The sequence below is a fragment of the Mytilus galloprovincialis genome, chromosome 10 (genome assembly GCF_965363235.1).
Source record: "Mytilus galloprovincialis chromosome 10, xbMytGall1.hap1.1, whole genome shotgun sequence".
Lineage (NCBI taxonomy): Eukaryota > Metazoa > Mollusca > Bivalvia > Mytilida > Mytilidae > Mytilus > Mytilus galloprovincialis.
In genome coordinates this window covers 18,624,050-18,642,768 of record NC_134847.1, presented here as the reverse complement: position 1 = coordinate 18,642,768, position 18,719 = coordinate 18,624,050, and the positions used below count along the sequence as shown (strand labels likewise).

The window sequence follows — 18,719 nt, the reverse complement described above, 5'->3', positions numbered from 1 at the left end:
TATCGCTGATTTAATTTGATCTTGACCTCAATTTCTCGGTGTTAAGTTTGTGTTTTGGTTTGTTTTTCTAGTAAACTATAAGCAATAGGTCAACCATATTTGTTGTATTGAAAAGTAAAATCACAAAAATACTGAACTCAGAGGAAAATCAATTTGGAAAGTCCATAATCACATGGCAAAATCAAATAACAAAACGCATCAAAAACGAATGGACAAGAACTGTCATATTCCTGACTTGGTACAGGCATTTTCAAATGTAGAAAATGGTGGATTGAACCTGGTTTTATAGCTAGCTAAACCTCTCACTTGTATGACAGTCGCATCAAATTCCATTATATAGTCACCGATGCGTGAACAAAACAAACAGACATAATAGGTAAAAATGTCAAAAATAGGGGTACAGCAGTCAACATTGTGTTATCATCTTAATCACTATAAAAACAACAAATGTAACGAAGAAGCACAAAAAGGCATACATCAAATTAACATCCCCATTTTGATTATATTATACGATTATATTTGTCTATGTAAAATGCACCCATCAAGGAAGGAGGGTATGGGTACTGGTGTAAAATTGCGCGTTTGAAAAAATTGAATAAAATTGAAAGAATTGTAAGCCGTAAATGTCTGCCTAGCATGGTTTATTCGACCTTGACCTCATTTTCATGGTTCATTGGTCAATGTTTAGTTTTCTTGATAAGAATTATGTTTCTTAGAAACTTTAAGCAAAAGGTCAACTATATTTACTGTGAGGTGTACACATATTTCTTGTTTGGTTTATATAACTTTGACCATTTTCTTCATCATCTAGTTTAATATATGAAATAGTTGTAGTAAAACTTTATATTTAGCATTATATCAATTACTAGTAAAGAAGGTGAGACATTTCAGCGTGTGGACTCTTGTTAGGCCAAATAAAAATAATAATTGAAGTTTGCCATTTACATGTTTTTGGTTGTAAAATAAACACTCGTGTTACTTTTTTTAGCTAATTTAGTTTCATTCTTTGATGAATTTGTCGCATTTTAGACCATGAATACTTCTGATGGAAATTCAAATGACAGAAATATGTTAATTTAATTTTATTAAATTCGCAAGATCCTCAAAATTTGATCGTTTAAAAATTTATATTTTAGAAAAACAAATAAGGTCGAGGTTTAATTTAAATAGGGCAGGTCCGGTAATTGGAACCACAAATATATTTTTATTTGGCCTAGCTTATATTGCTGCATCGTTAATTTGTCGTATGGAGATGCAACCTGTGTTTGTCATACTAACAATATTCTTGTTAAGGCCCGTATACTCTCCCTTGGTGCATTGGTTTTCTGTTCTATTTGCTACACATGAACCGGTGTGTCTTGAGAACACTTCCTGATAACACTAGCTGAGTTTAGTTACATAACTATCCATCAGCTATCAAAAAGAAGCTGATGACATGTTTTATTCAATATTTTTAACAAAAATTTACTTACCGTTTTAATTCATTAATTGTCATAAATCCTGAGCAATACCAAAATGATCACACATTGAAATCTATTTACATCAAAGATACATTTACCTTTTTGAGCAAGATAAGTTTCAACAGGGACTCGGACCAAGTATTCCATGTAAAGCTCTAGTTTTAGAACGAAAGGAGATGTAATTTCCAGTTATAAATATTACAGAAAAGGATTTACACAACCATACTGTATATATAAGGCTAAATAACGCGATGTGTGACGCAGGAAAAGGGCTAGAAGGGTTAAGAACCCATGGTTTTCATATATAATTGTGGGTTTTTTTTGCATGTATTGGGTTTTTGAAAGCTGCAATAGTGAATTGCATTGGGTTTTCAATTGTTTTTATTTCTCGATCTCGCAAATACACACCTTATCTGGACTTCTGAATAGGTCAGCTTTATTTGGTGTATGGAATAAGTCATATGTATATGTCTTTCTGGCAGGTATCATCTGACTTCATTTTTATGGTCCATTGGTCATTACAATGTTAAGTTTTTGTTGAGACTGCGACTTCTGCAGAAAGCTTGACATTATAGGGACAGTGATCTGCATGATGGAGGCTGCAATCAATGACTTCGTTTCGTAGTGGACATTTTGTCAGAAAATGTCGGGGGCATACCTTCTAAAATTAAAAATCCTTTGTCAAAAACTGTTTTTTGAAATATTTTGAAAATTTTGAGCATATTTAAAACTTTGAACGGACTCCAAACGAATGAAGTGTCCGTTGAACGTCCAGTAGACGTCCGTTTTGTGCGCTACTCCTCCGTTTCGTTTCCGTTTTGTAACCGTTACTTGTCCATTATACATCCGTTTGAGGTCTACAATAGGCTTGAAATTGGCGTTAAACATCAATCAATCTGACTATTCAATTTTTGTTCATTTGTTTTTGATTTTCGAAATCTGAACAATTAAGTAAGTATTCAACCTGTATAACCCCGATACAGATGAAACCGGACGTTGACGCGTTCGAATCGAACACACCGTGTAACACGAGTTCAGACAGTAAGTAGCATATTCTATTGCAATAAAAAATCATAATATCTAATAAAATTTGTAGATTTAGCTAACAAAGTCCTTATATTTGTATACAGTAACATTCGTTTATAGTGGGAAATTGTTTTATCGTTGAATAAGCTACAATTAACAATTGCTTTCTGGTTCTTCTCTGTGATTACCATTAGATTACGCTGGTTCACTTTCCAATCAATCTATCACCTAGGGAAGATATATAATTCATTCTTCGTTCATAGTCTTTTTCAAAAATGATGAACGGTTCTTTATATTGGTATGTAATCATTTTAAACGTTTCAAATTTATGAATTTATATTCGTACATCAATGTTTTGATACACCAATAACAAAAACTGAAATATATTGAATTGATACATTTTGTAATTATTCAAAATTATATCAGAAACCTAAACTTAATGAAAAAATAATGAACCTGTTAAGGGGAGAGAATACTCGCATAACTTTTTTCGAATTGGCACATAATACAACGGAATGTCACTCTTGCATACAAATGGCACATCAATATAATTAATTATCTGTGCAATCGTCCCCCACCTTCAATGATGATTCTAAATTATAAATATAACCAAAAGTTGTTAATCTATAGATAGTTAAGACTAATGAAAGCTAACCCATTGTAAAAATATTTCTTTGCAATTTTTTAAAACTTCCTCAGAAAATGCTCGAGCCACTTGACTTTCATAGCTGAAAATTAACGTTTTTACACAATATTTGAATAAAGTAGTTGAAGATTATTCGCTTCTCATAGTGTAAGACGCAATAAAAATCGTATGCTTGCACCATCCTACCGAAATACGGATTTAATTAAGTCCTGAACATTTCGACATTTCTTCGTATATTTTGATCAAATCCGGTTTTAATAACCAAATCACAAGTACGTGTTAAGATCCGACTAAATACCCATTTTCCGATATGGTCAGGTAAAATTGCTAATTCAAAGGTTTTGTAAGTTTCTGAGGTGAATACTGACACCTTTGTGCTTTATAAAGAATATTTCCATAAAAAATTGGATGTGAAATACCTGAACGTATTAGAAGTCTGCATGTTGAGCTATATTTACGAATGATGTCTTTAATATACCGATGATAAAATTTAGTAAATGTTTTGACTAGTTTGTGATATCGAAAACCCTGGTGTAATAATTTTTCAGTAATACATAAATTTCTCTCGTTAAAATTTAAAACATTATTACATACACGAGCGAATCGTACAAGTTGAGATATATAAACAGCATTTATATATATGATAATCACCAACAACGTCTGTATATATATACGAATGTATTAATGTACAAATTATGTACATGTGAAAATTATAAACTATCAGTTGTTATATTCCATGATTACGGTGTATTTGACGTTTTATTTTTTTGTTGCAATGATATGACATTATTTAAAAAAAAAATCACTATCGCGAACAAAAGATGAAACATATAAATTTATATCCTTGGAACAATACAAAATAAGTAGTTAAAGAATGACAGTCAATCAAGGGCAAATATAAAAATAAGGAGATGCGGTATATATACGTATGATTGACAATGAGACAACTAATTCACAAATGTTCACATGTGAATGTAAGCAATTGTAGGTAACCATACGTCATTAAACAATGACAAAATCCCAAGCCATATAGTTGGCTATACAAAAAAAAATTGACATAAAAAACCTAGTTTACTGTTACAACCCCCCCCCCCTTCCTTTATGGTATAACAGTACAGCATAAGAACAACCTATACACTTAAGTTGAAAAGAGCGTATCTAATTTGATCGGACAAAAAAACAGACCAGAAATGGCAGCATAAATATACATCTTGTGATGAAAATAAACTGATCTGATGAGGTGTAATGAAGAAGCTTTTATTGTGCTGCTAGTGGTACCCGTTTATGATTTCAATATAAAAAAAAAGGATCAGGCGTAGAAGATATATATTGTATATAGTCACATGATTTATGTGTCTATTGGTAGATAGTATACATAAAAATTCATATTAATCGAAGACTCTTATAGATCGTTTTGTCAGGAACATGTTGAGCCATGCAATCTAGTATTGGACCATCATTACCATAACTTTCGAGTTTGGCTAACAGCCCTTTGTGCGGGACCGGTTCGAAGGCTTTAGAGCAATCTAGTATTATATATCTGTCTGCAGGCCTTTGTCATGAAGTTTATGTTAGATGAATGCGGATCTCGATAGATCAAGGAATTGTTGCATGTACAGTCGGTATTGCCAATGTTATTTCAACTGATCGGGCGGAGCTAACGTTTTAATTTGCATAAGGACAGTCTATTTGAAGATGTCCGGTTTCATAAGATTAATGACCGTTATAATTATAATTGATTTCTAATTACTATCAGTGTCACCAAACGTATATACAAATGAACTGGGTGAATGATATAGGACGAATAACTGGACTCTTCATTCATGAGTTTATCCTTTCGACCATCCCGAAACACCTGTATATAGAGTGCAGGGCCGTAACTATCCCCTTTTAATACTGAGGCAAAATATATTCGCCGAGCGTAGCGAGGCGAAAAAGTTTTGGCGAGAGCTCTGAGAAAAATAACGCAAAATTGTGCATTCTGAGCGTTTCCCGGACTCTTTCTTACATAGAAACGCAAATCATTTTTAGCTATTTTTTCGACAAAAGCAAAAACATAGATTCATTGTTATTTTAAAAGACTTTAAAGTTTTAGGGAAATTCAAAACATTAAAAGACCGATAAGTAGGATAAGGCAAAAATCTTAATTCTCATAATCATTAATACCGGATCTGTCTGTCTGTTCTTGTCTTGTATTGTGCTGACTTGAGATTTTTTATGACTAGATTTAAATATAGTGACAGTCATTAGTGCAGTAATATACGTTAAATACTAGTACTGCTCAAGTCGACACTAGGGACCATATTGGCCTTCTTTTACGGTATTTATGATTCTTTCATTATTGAAGACCCCCCAGCAACTATCAAGAACAGGAATAAAAACTTTGACCATTGATTATTTGTATTTGTTAACTATACATTTACATTGTGTGCGATTAGCTCCCGTGCACGTGTACTTCATATTCCTTTATTTTCTGTTAAAGGGTCTGAACACGACTTAATGCAAATTTAACCCTTGAATGTAAAAGGTCATATGGCAATACATTGATGTTTTTTTCAACAAATGATTTAATACCGGGAAATTGGTGGTCTTACTTTAATTTAAACCATGTCAGCTATCTAGTTTTATCCACAGGCGCTTGGATATATGATACAGTTATTTTTTTTTAATTTTGTTGTTGATATTCAATTTTCTATATTTATAATACATATCTATCACTTCTGTGATACCTACTTTTTCAATCCATACTAAGAAAAATTGGGTATGGTTTTATATACAAGAAAGGCAGTTTCGTATTCTTTGATATCAAGTTCAATTCTCCATGCAGAAACGACCTCTTTTTTCTGTGTCAAGTAGCATCGAATATTCTTAAAATATTTTCTCGCATAATGCCTGGACATCGGGCGGTGGACATGCAACATTACACAGTGTGACAGGTTTACAAATGAAAACAATCTTTTGTTTTATTTATTTATTTTTTTTTTTTTTAAATTTAAAACATGAGGCATTTGCCTCATTTGCCTCAATGTAGTTACGGCCCTGGATTGAGCGGTCTTAAATAAGCGAACCGGTTAAACCCCGCCCAGTCAAGTGAAATAAATCAAGTAATACCTGGCCAAAAGTATTCGTCACCTGCATTTTTTTGCTATATATTTCATATAAAAACACACTTTTTCAAAATCATATTTTGAATGCATTTATTGTTGGATTTTTACCAACAAGGCTTTAAAAGACGTAGAATTGTCTAAAGCATGTTTTTTTTATTTGGTCATAGTTTTGTCGTCAGGTGTTTTTGTTTTCTCTCGATGTGAACTTGAACACATACATTAAAATTTCAAGTAGTCTCAGATTTGATTGAATATATATGGCGAATTTCTGAATAGAAAATTATATTTGTGTTTATTTTGTGAAAATTATCCACAATAAAAATCGAACCAAATAAACAATTAAACATAGGCGGATCCAGGGGGTCTTGCTAAACGGCGGAAACGGAAAACGCAACGGAAAACGCAACGGAATACGGAACGGAAACAGAAAGAATCAACATCTTTTCTTTTTGGTTATTTTATCTACATAGGCATGTTTTATATAGTATTACTTATGTTCACACGAAAAACAAACCAAACCAAACAACACAAAAAAAAATCTTAATATAGGCCTAAAAAAGATTCACATCGGCCTCGATTCTATAAATAGGATGTGAAGTAATAAACTTTTGTGGAAATCCTTTGCATCATTTTTTTTTAATTGTCTTGAATCAAGATTAGTGTTGTAATGTATCTTGTTGCTTTTTTCTGCATTGTTGAATTTCGTTGTATCTTTTCTTGTATAATGGAAAGAAAACGTAAAAGAGACCTAATAGGACAATGGTGTATTGACAAAATCCGATATGGAAAACCAGGTTACTAGACTATTTCAAGATTCAAGATTTTATTGTAAAGCAACGCTCAGACACATATATGTGTAACACGAGGTACATATATACAATGATAAACATGATTTATAATACAAAGGTAACATTAAAAAAAACAAAATAAAAAAAAAAAAAAAATAAAATAACTTGAATAAAAAAAAAATAAGACAAAAAAGAAATAATTCATACAAATTACTATACACATCACAATAAGTTATTCAGCTTTCTGATTAAAGATGCCACCTGTCTATATAAATTAACATTGCAGTAAGATAACATTACAGATAATTTCTGCTTACTTGGATGCTTCGTATAATAACTAGGGATATGTTATTCTCTAAAAATAACCAGTTGAGGAGACTTGCATATAAAAAGATAGTGAAATTCGTCTCCTACACTTTCTTTACATATGTGACATTTTCGGTCATAGAAACTTGTATATACTTTATTTTATGAAAAACAAGAATGTGTCCAAAGTACACGGATGCCCCACTCGCACTATCCTTTTCCATGTTCCATGAACCGTGAAATTGGGTAATTATCTAATTTGGCATTAAAATTAGAAAGATCATATCATAAGCAACAAGTGTACTTAGTTTCAAGTTGATTGGACTTCAGCTTCATCAAAAACTACCTTGACCAAAAACTTTAACCTGAAACTCCCACTTTCATTTTCTATGTTCAGTGGACCGTGAAATTGGGGTCAAAAGTCTAATTTGGTTTAAAAATAAGAAAGATCATCTCATAAGCAACAAGTGTACTAAGTTTCAAGTTGATTGGACTTCAGTTTCATCAAAAACTACCTTGACCAAATACTTTAACCTGGACGGACTAACGGAACCACAGACGGACGGACGGACGGACGAACGGAGCCACAGACCAGAAAACATACTGCCCCTCTACTATCGTAGGTGGGGCATAAAAATGACAAAATCTCTCACTATACAAAGCCTTTCTCACCCTTTTACCATACTCAAGGATTCGTATAGTAAATTTTTGCAATACTGAAGTATGCTGTTTGGTATTTACATAGGAAAAGCATTATATCTCCTAGAATTTAAATCAATAAATACGAATTGATGTGCAAAAAATTGCGAACAATTAGTAGCCTACATGGATATATACGATTTGAACAGTGCCCTCCCCAAATTAGTCATGTCCTAAGTTTTTCAAAATCAACGTTGCTTCAAATATCATGCCGCTTAGTTCTTCTCTGAAAATTCAATTCCTCTTAATTTTGCATAGTCTGCTATGAAAGGACCCGAAATGACAATGTGAAACAATTCAAACGAGAAGTCTAATTTTATGTATTGAATCCATATTCTAATTTTGTTCTAGCACATATATTCTTAAGTTATTATGTCTTTCCATTTTTGATGTAACGGTTATATTGTAATGTTATTGAATATATGTCTTTTAGGAAGTCGCCTTATATTTTTGGTTAAACTTTGCAACGATTACCATTGGTGTATCTAATTTAAAAACTGTGTTAGATAACCCTGTCAGCCAAGTTAAATTAAAACATAGGGATAAAATGCAAGTGCTGTCTATTAAGAAACGCTATGAATAACGAAAACCTTATGTGAAAAACATGTCTTATCTGACATCGGACTCGGACTTCTTTTAAAATGAGTTTTACTGTGTGTATGCTTCATATGTGTTTCTTTATTCTACATAGGCTAGAGGTATAGGGGGGAGATGGGGGAATCTCACAAAACATGTTTAACCCCGCAGCATATCTTTGCGCCTGTCCAAAGTCAGGAACCTCTTGCCTTTGTTGGTCTTATATATTTTTAAAATTTAATCTCATTTATACGTTTTGGAGTTTAGTGTGACGCCCATTTTCACTGAACTAGTACAAAATTTTATTTAGGGGCCAGCCGTGATACCACCTCCAGGTGCGGGATTTTCTCGGCGAAGACATTGGTGGACTTCGGATGTTATCTGCTCTTTGGTCGGGTTGTTGCCTCTTTGACATACTCCCCGTTTTCATTCTAAATTTTATAAGAATGTTTAATATACTTAATGTCTATTCACGTAAAAAACAGTCAACGACTTCTTACAGGAGTTATCGACCTTATATGACGAATTTTCTCACTTGCATGTTCGCCTGTTATATTGAAATATATGGTAAATAGATAAAACTTTTAATAGAAACAATTACCAGCAAGACAAGATCTATTCAATTTCATAGTTCTTTATTTCCCCCATTAAACTCCGTCTAATAATATAAAAGTTTCTTTCCGTTTCCGTTTCCGTTTCCGTTCCGTTTTCCGTTTCCGCCGTTTAGCAACACTTGGATCCAGGGGGGCTTAGGTGGGAAAAAATGACCCCAAAATATTTTTTGAAAAAAATAATTTTATATACAATATATAGCGAAAATTCTCAAGTGATGAATACTTAATATGGCCACACTGTAGATCTAAACTCTAAAACAAACTTGTTTCAAACATTTACTTGGACTCAATTTCTAACTCGAACTCGAACACACTTTTTTTTCAGGAGAGGTTAGCACATTTCCCGCCAATCATCTGTTTCACATCTGCTGCAGATAATATTTTGACACCATGGCTGCATTTTGGTTTATGCATATGATGCATGTAAATAGAAAACAACATTTGTTGAAGATAGAGTATGCCCGATCAAGTAGATCGCAGTGTAAATGGTTATTGGGTTGTGATAAAATAGCTGAAGGTACTTTTTATAACTTTGAAAGATTATATATAGCAGTTCTCTAAATATCATGTCTTGAGAGTAGTCCAAATAATTATGACATCTTGAAAGGCTATTATAATTTACGCGTCAACAGAGCTCCAGATAAGAATTCTCAAATTGGGTTTTTTACCCACCATTTTCTTATATAATTGGGTGATAAAGTTTTTTAATTGCATTATCAATTCCAATTCACCACTCATGTTAATATCAAATTGGGTTTTTCACCACCAAGCTCCTGAATGTATTGGGTTTTTTCATCAACACAATATTGAATATTTAGGCAATATCAACCCCAGATTTTTTTCCATCTTAAATATGTTTCTTTCTTTGTTTAGCTGTTTTATTTGGTTTAGGGTTAAGGTTAGGGTTATTTGCTAGCTGTTTTATTTGGTTTATTCACTGAGGAGTAATTGTAGGTTTAATTTGTGTCCCGTTTCAAACCTTCTGCCAGTTTTGTATTTTCTCACAAAAACGGATATGTGTATTCACAGGGGGAGCGTAGCTATAATCCGACACCCCGAAATTCCGACAGTCCAGTAGTCCGACAGTCCGATAGTCCGACAGTCCGTTAATCCGACAATCCGATGGTCCGACACGAAGCCGTGCTGCTGCAAAGGATGATTGTCTTCTTAAAAGCGTATTAGCATACTGCTGAAACGCGAGCAGTGTTTAAAATGTAAAAAGTGGAATGCATCGAAATGGGATATACTTAAGGGACGGGAATAGGGGGTCCGTTAACATGTTAACAACACCTCGATTTTGGCAAAAACAGTTAACAAAAATTGCAGAAATGCTGATAACAGTTAACAAAGTGGGTTGCAAACAGTTAACAGCTTACATTGATATCGAAAACAGTTAACAACACCTTGAAAAGGGCCATAACAGGTTAACACAAAAAGGTATTGCCCCCCTTTCTTGTTTGAACAATTAATATAAGATTCCTTATAGCATCATGTCGATGTTGATAACGATGTCTGTTTACCTACATTTTGTACATGCGCAAGCGCATGCATGTAACCAGGAGCACATATATTGTTAAATATACTGTTCCAAGATTCAACGTATAATCTGGTTGATTGTGATATGTCACAAGTATTAGATGCATGCTTTTATATCTGAGGGGTTTCGCCCCGAAGATATGAAACGACTAACTGCGGATAGAATAACATAGAAGTATCAATATTGTTTTTATCTTTTCTCTTGTCTTTTAAAAAGAGCAATTAGTTTTGATAAAATAGGAACAGTGTCATTATCTCAAATTTCAGTCAAGATGCAAAACCACTTTCAGAACGGTTTCATAGTAAATGATTTGGAATGAAATCTTTACTTAAATTGCATCTATTTATAATACCTTATCATTGCTCTAGCTTGTATGGCAATATAAACCGCTGTACTATCTAGTATTTTTTTGGTTTACTGTTTGCCAAAACCTGAACTCTTTGCTGATAAAGGATAACACTAATATGTAAATTATTATAAGGACCTGAGCATCCCTAGTCATAGAATCATCACGACATGACACCAATTATGTGAAAAAGATTGGAATGAAGATGGACAATGACATGAAGACAGTACGCAGACAAAGCAGATAGCGGTTAAGACCTATGACTGCAGTGCTGAAGTTTTAAAAATGACAGCATGAAATAAGAAAGGCACTTTATTAAGAAACAATGATTTTTTTTTTATAGCAATACAAATACACTAACCAAAACATGATTTAGATTTATTCAACACAAAACCGTTGCCAGAATGCCTCTTTATTTTGAAACAATGAAAAAAATATATAGTCATTGCAAGTCTCTAACCAAACCATCAACACAAAAAAATGTTTTTAGAATGTCAATTTATTATGAAATAATGAAAAGAAATCGAGTTTTGGTTAGTATATTAATTGGGCAGTAATAGTATTGCTATAGATATGTTTATCATTGTTTTCATAATAAACAAAAGCAAGCAAACGTATAGGGTGCAAACGGACTTTTGGTAAGAACGTGTAGGGTGTGAAAGTGAAAGGGGGCGAATTTGAATGAGAGCGATCATGTTTTAAGGTGGACGGACCCGGATTCCGTTCATTTCCGATTCGTATGGGATTATTGCGGTCCTGTACAAGACGTCATACTGACTGATTTGTTAATTTTCTGTGTGAAAAAATATACCAATTTACAAACGTTCCATGTCTATATAGGCATACTTTTCAGATACAAGTGACCGTGCGTCGGACTATCGGGCTGTCGGATTATAGGACTGTCGGACTATCGGGCTGTCGGATTAAAGGACTGTCGGACTATCGGACTGTCGGATTATGGGACTGTCGGATTATAGGTCTGACCCCTCCCAGGCACTCGTCTTACACCTTTATATAATAAATTCTGAGACCAGTGCCTGTGTGTGTATTCATTAATTAACCGTAAAATGAAGAAAAAAAAAAAATACTACATAAACTCTAATTATACTTGAATGATTTTGGTTTATTCAATTTATATAAATCTGGGTTTAGTTGTCTTTTATTAGAACTTTTGGTTTCTCATGCTTTATCATGTCATAATTGATTTGGCCTTTCACTTTTCCAACTGATTTCGTTTTTGACGAAACCCCGTGTTTATTAGCAATGTTCTCGTTAGAAGGTACGCACACACGCCCGTGCTTTCGATGGACGCTTCCTAAAACACTGGCTAAGTCATAACTTTCCCTCAGCTTTTCAAAAGAAGCAGAAAACATGCTTCTATTTAATATTTTTACCGGACATTCACTTTCGTTTTAATTCAATGTATGTTATGATAAATCTCGAGCAATGCAAACAAAATATGACTAAATGACACACGCTAATTGGATAAACGCAGAGAAGACCGAAATGTTTTCAAAAACACGTGTACCTATTGAGCAACGGGAAAACTCCAACAGGGACCCATTTCAGCTACTTGATGCAGGGATCTATTTTTAGAACGAAAGGAGAGTTCCAATTATAAATATTATAAACATAGATTTACGCGACGACTGTAAACAGATAAGGGTAAATAACGCAAACAGTAGCCAATTAAAGGGTTGAGAACTCATGGTTTGGGCAAATAATTGGGTTTTCCTTTGAAATAATTGGGTTATTGAACCCTGCAATGGGCATTGCATTGGGTTTTTTTTATTATTTTTATTGCGTGATCACGCAAATACGCAGCTTATTTGGAGCTCTGCGGCGTCAAATAAAAAAATTATAATAGCCTTTCAAGATGTCATCATACACGTCAACCTCTGAAAATGGGAAATCATGTCATGACATGACATGACATGTCAAAAAGCGTGTGAAAACGTACGCGTGACGTAGATGCGGACTTGTTAATATGAATGTGGTAATGTTCATAATTTCATACAAATTTGTGAATATAAAAAAACAATATATATTCTACTGTGAACTTTTATTGTATTAAACAGTGGTCTGTTATGTTGCTTTTAAAGCACCACCACTAGGCACATGCATGTATTCAGTTTCAAGTTTAGTTACATTTATTTGGTAACAGCACACAAAACAAATGTAACATAGTCGAGTTCTGATCAGAATTCAGTGTCAATTTCTTTATAATTGAAAAGGCTCTCCCACAGTAGGATTTGATATTTGACTGAATTAGCTTCATCAAGATTTGAAAGAATGTCATAATGTTTTGTTTTTTTTTGGCAATGTAAAATGTCATCTATTATCTCTGCCATTGCTCCCATTGCTATTGCCTGGTTAAAACTGGGTAGTTCATCAGAAGAAAGCTGGTACTATGAGAGCTGATCCAACAGTTTTGTGATATTTTTATCCCCATGGCGTTTCGGCCAACCCACAGAAACAGTTAGGTCATATTCGATTCTTCTTATAAAAAATTGCAGGCCAGGCGTGGATAGTCCCATACAGTCATTTATATATATAAAAAAAGGAGAGGTGTTAACCCAGGAGGAAGGGGGTTCAACCACATGTCCCTATTCAAGTGCATAATATTGATTGTCCAAAAAAAAAGTGGGATTGCAACCTCCACCTTCTTTCAAGAGCCTTACCTATATGATATAAACCTATTGATTAATTGGCCTTTCAAAGTTTCAGTGGCGGATCCAGAACTTTTTATTAGGGTGGCGTGGGCACTCCAGTCATGTTTCAGGGATTCCCTACATAAGCATCAAAATTTTTCCTCCCTGGAACTGCCTATACCTTTGGCTCAACGACTAGAAATCTCAAGAAAACCCATTGTTATTTAATAACATGATTAATACCATATTCATTACTTTAAACAGTTACAGTCCTGTAGTCGCTGTCACATAAAATTGGGACCATGTTATTGGTTGAAAATTTTTAAACCAACAACCTCATTAACTGTGAGAGTGAAAATAATTCAATGAACACAACATACTGTAAATTAAAGTTACCCCTTTCACAGTAATTTTAGCCATATAAAATATGGGGTGCAGATTTTAATAATCAATGGAGGTGCAAATGGTTGAAAAAAATATGTTAAAACGAATTTTGAAAAAAAATCATAACATACAAATTATTTTATTTACTAATCACAGTGCCCATACTAGGGCAGAATAATTACAGTTTAATTTGTATGACTACAAGACATTTGACATAAGACTTAACATGATTTGAATCATTGAGTTAATTAAATCATTGAGCATATCTATATTATTTTACGAGAAGACCTCATTTTGTGTGTCGCTTCTCTTCCTTCCACGATAAATTAATCATCATGCATCTGTGTTCTATAGGTAACATGCATAGTCGCATTTGTCATCCATTCTTATGATTATTCAGATTGAGATAGATATATATTTGGAGAAAAACGACAAAAAAGGAGTCCGTATATTGATTCCGATATCAGACTGACTTTTAGTCATATTTAACATGCACAAGTACAACCAATCGTATGATAGATAACAAAAATGAAAAATAAATAAGCCAATCAGAGCATTCTCCATATCATGGTGTTAAGATCGCAAGAACCACAACTATTATACCTCCTTAGACAGGACAATTATTTTTCGCGTTTATCTACACGTAAACTACGATTATACGGCTTTAATATATAGACTCTCTGTATTCTGTCTACTGTTTTCTTTGAAATGTTTACTATTTAAAAGGGGTCATACCAGTTGCATATAATTGAAATAAGTAAAACATGTGGAAAAAAGAATGTGTTTGTAGTACACGGATGCCACATCGGCACTATATTTACTGATTTTCAAGTTGATTGGACTTCAACTTCATCAAAGACTACCTCGACCAAAAACTTTAACCTGAAACGAGACAGACGGATGGACGAACGAACGAACGAACGCACGGAAGCACAGACTAGAAAACATAATGCCCATAAATGGGCCATACAAATTTATTTTTGAAAGTTAAAGTAGAAATTTGGCAAAAACGAAAGCAGTGATTTGGCTAAAATGAAAGTAGGGTAGAGATTAGAGGGAGGCAAGACCTTTTTCGGGACGTCGGGATTGATTTTTTAAGCTCGGGATTTGGGGATTGATCCTTACGGGATTTCGGGATATGAATTTCTTCAAATTCTGCATCTCGGGTTTCATGTTTTTAAGCCCGGGATTTTTGGATCAGGACCCATCCGACCACCCCTCAAATTAGCCTTAGTCAGTCTTAATCATTTATACAAGATTCATATCCTACCATTGGCATGCTAATAAGGCTCTCAAAAGAAGATGGATTGTCCTAGAAGCATATTTTATTAGACTAACATTATGGTCTATATATAAGTAGTTACATTTATTTCATGTTTGAAGCAGTGCAAATTTTAAATTTAATTTGAATTTTACCAAAAGATGCATTGTAGCAAAAGAGAAGAATAAGGCCTAAATTAATATATTGTTTGTTTCCCCAATCCCGATCCTGCCTAGCAAGGTGTGGGTAGGTAGGTAGGGTAATAATTGTATTTTTCCAAAAAGCTGGAACATAATCGGACGATCCGTCAAGCCTGAAAATCAGAAATGAATAAGAGAATATTTGACTTAGATTTGACAATAAAATTTTATGAGTAGCACCATTTTTGCAGGGTCGGTCGGGATTGGGGAAACAAACAATATTTTATTTTAGGCCTAATTGTGGTCTGAGGCCAGAAACAAGAAATTAATTGAATTTAACAGAAAGGAAACAAATATCGGACTTGGGAAAAAGGGAGAGGGCTTTTGATACCTTTTATGAAATTCTCCATACATAATATCTTTTACAAAAAATCATCCTACAACAGTTCACAAGCTGTATATGCCCGCGATTTCGCGGGTGTGTTCTAATATACATTTAAAAGGGAAAAGAACTGTATTCAAAACTGGTGAATAAAACTCTGCAATATGGATATATTCCACCTGGAACACAAATTTTGTATACAATAATAGAAATATAATAAAGGCCCGTGAAAGTTAAAGGGGGAAAGGTCTAAGGATGCACACCTCTGATGTGGGATTTAACTTTTATCTTTACCTGATTTTTTGGTTAATATGACTAAAAAATGATTGGTGAAGAAAAAATCATGTGTTGGTGCACTTCTTTTTTGCTGTCTCCGGTTAACTTTTACGAAAATCTATTTCTGTAGGTTCAGTATTTTTGTGATTTTACTTTTTTCTCTGAATCTGATGGCCCAAATTTAACCAAACTTTGCCACAATTATCACTAGGGTATCTAGTTTATATAGTGTGTCCAGTGACCCCGCCTGCCAACCAACATGGCTAAAAATAGAACACAGGCCTAATGGGTAAAATGCAGTGTTTGGCTTACATCTCTGAAACTATAGCAATTCTGTCAAAGGGATAAAAATGTTCTGACATTAGGTTAAGATCTGTCCGCCCGGAAATTTTAAGACGAATCCAACAACCAATTGTTGGGTTGCCAGTGATATTGTTGTCTTCTTTCAAAACTACCTCTACCATTTTTTATTAACAAAAATGCATATTTTTTATTGAAATTGGGAAATTTGTATATTTTATTCTAAACACATTTCCTATTTTTTGCTGACCTTTGCTGTCTTTTTTGCACTGTTGTTTCATGTATATTTTGGTTGTCAGACATTTTTAACCTGAAAGTTACTTTTCCGAGAGGGGAAAGAAACAGAAGCAATGATGATACTTAATGCATTGAAAACCACACATGTTACAAACACCATGATGATTCTGATCAGAAAACCGGATCTCAAAAGTGCTTTCTAATATCAAAATAATAACATGAATACGATATTTACAAACATTACTACCAATGCCATCACTGTTTGGGGAAAATGTAAAACTTTTTAGGAGGAATTTAAAGACATTTTTTTTAGTAATTGGGAATTTTCTCTAGGGGTAAAAGCCGAATTTCGGCTGTAATTTGTGGCAAACAATATCACTGGTTGCTGCCCCTGAATTGGTTATTTTAAGGAAATTTTGTAGTTTTTGGTTATCTTGAATATTATTATAGATAGAAATAAACTGTAAACAGCAATAATGTTAGGCAAGTAAGATCTACAAATAAGTAGGCATGACCAAAATTATCAGATTTAGATTTATCTGCCCTGAAATTTTCAGACGAATCTAAAATCTGTTGTGGTTGCTCCCCCTGAGTTAGTAATTTTTTTTGGAAATTTTCATACTTATCTGACAACTTTTCAAAATGTCCATGGTGGTTTTGCGTGCAAGGTGGCTGTCATAGTCCAAAAAAAAAAACTTCAAAAGGGCCTTCAAATACATTTTAATGTTTTTTTTTGTGGCTTCTTCATACTATTACAAGCCTAATGCCATTGTAAATTGATTGTTTTGTTTAGAATTGTGGACAAAATTGCTCTTTAAAAATTTCAATTTGGGAGCCTCCATGGGGGAAATCCCCTGCAAATAGTGACAGTTGGCAGGTATGAATTTTGCATTTTTTTTTTATTATCTTAGATATCTAATACTTATAGTTATGATTTTAACCTTATTTTACATGATTTCCAAAGCATCAGTAAGTACAGGTGAGCGACACAGGCTCTTGAAAACCTCTACTTTTCAATTATTACCTATTTTCATGATTTTGATCTATAAACTTGGAAAAAAATTCTCAGTTTCACATTTATACTTTCTTCATACTTTCACTTGAAAGATGAAGTGGACCAATCTGAATAAATCAAACTAAAATAACTTTCATTAGTTGATATTACAAATTTTTCTTTTCCTAGGTGACCTTAGAATTGGTGTAGTTCATGATACTTGGCCTTGGACCCAATGGTTCCATTTTGATTGTTTTTGGGGAGATGACTTTGAAGAATTTTACAAGAATAATAGAGGTAATGTGATAGGTGTTGATATTGAGGATTTAATGGACGGCTACAGTTCTATAAGTGAGGATGATCAGCAAAAGGCAGTTGAATCTCTTGAAGAATGGATTGATATTTGTAAAGCTTTTTACGGCGGGGATGAGGATGAGGATGAAGATGATGGCAATTCGGTTTGCAACAGAAGTTGAAAATCAGGCTGAAACATCGGGAAATAACGAGAATGGGAATAACAAAAACAAAGAAAATGTACCAAACAATCAAAATTGGAATAAAATACCAGGAAATGACAATAATGGGAATGTCATAAACAAAACAAAATTGCCAAACAACCAAAATGGGAACAAAACACCAGGAAATGACAATAATGGGAATGTCATAAACAAAGAAAATTTGCCAAAGGTCCAAAACGGGAATAAAACTTCTGGGAAGGATGAAAAGAGAGTGTTGATCCTCAAAGGAGTTGCTGAAACTTCAACTGTAAATCAAGGATTGAAAAGAGCGATTGATCCTGTGCCAAAAGTACATGAAAAGAAAATTAGGATCCTGAATTCATTTGTTGGATTTCTTTAGATATCTATAGATGTAAGATTTGACCTGATCTAAAAGTGTTTAAATTTATTTAGTTAATACTTTTTGTCTGTATTATTGACGATGTTGTTCATGTACTAATTCATTTATTTGACTTGACTGGACAGGGTTTT

The 18,719-nt window shown here is 33.6% G+C and overlaps 1 protein-coding gene across 1 annotated transcript; it reads left to right on the top strand.

The window, feature by feature from the left end:
* Positions 1 to 9,438: 9,438 nt before the first annotated feature.
* LOC143049965 (poly [ADP-ribose] polymerase 1-like) lies at positions 9,439 to 18,318 on the top strand. The gene is made up of 2 exons (XM_076223744.1): positions 9,439 to 9,739; positions 17,920 to 18,318. The coding sequence occupies exons 1-2, from the start codon at positions 9,613 to 9,615 to the stop codon at positions 18,204 to 18,206; spliced, it is 414 nt and encodes a 137-aa protein (XP_076079859.1). The 5' UTR covers positions 9,439 to 9,612; the 3' UTR covers positions 18,207 to 18,318.
* Positions 18,319 to 18,719: the final 401 nt, after the last annotated feature.

Bases quoted from the DNA above. Each gene is read 5' to 3' on its own strand.
- LOC143049965 (XM_076223744.1), top strand. From the start codon at position 9,613: ATGGCTGCATTTTGGTTTATGCATATGATGCATGTAAATAGAAAACAA. The intron at 9,740-17,919 runs GTACTTTTTATA...TTCTTTTCCTAG, and splicing joins TTGTGATAAAATAGCTGAAG to GTGACCTTAGAATTGGTGTA.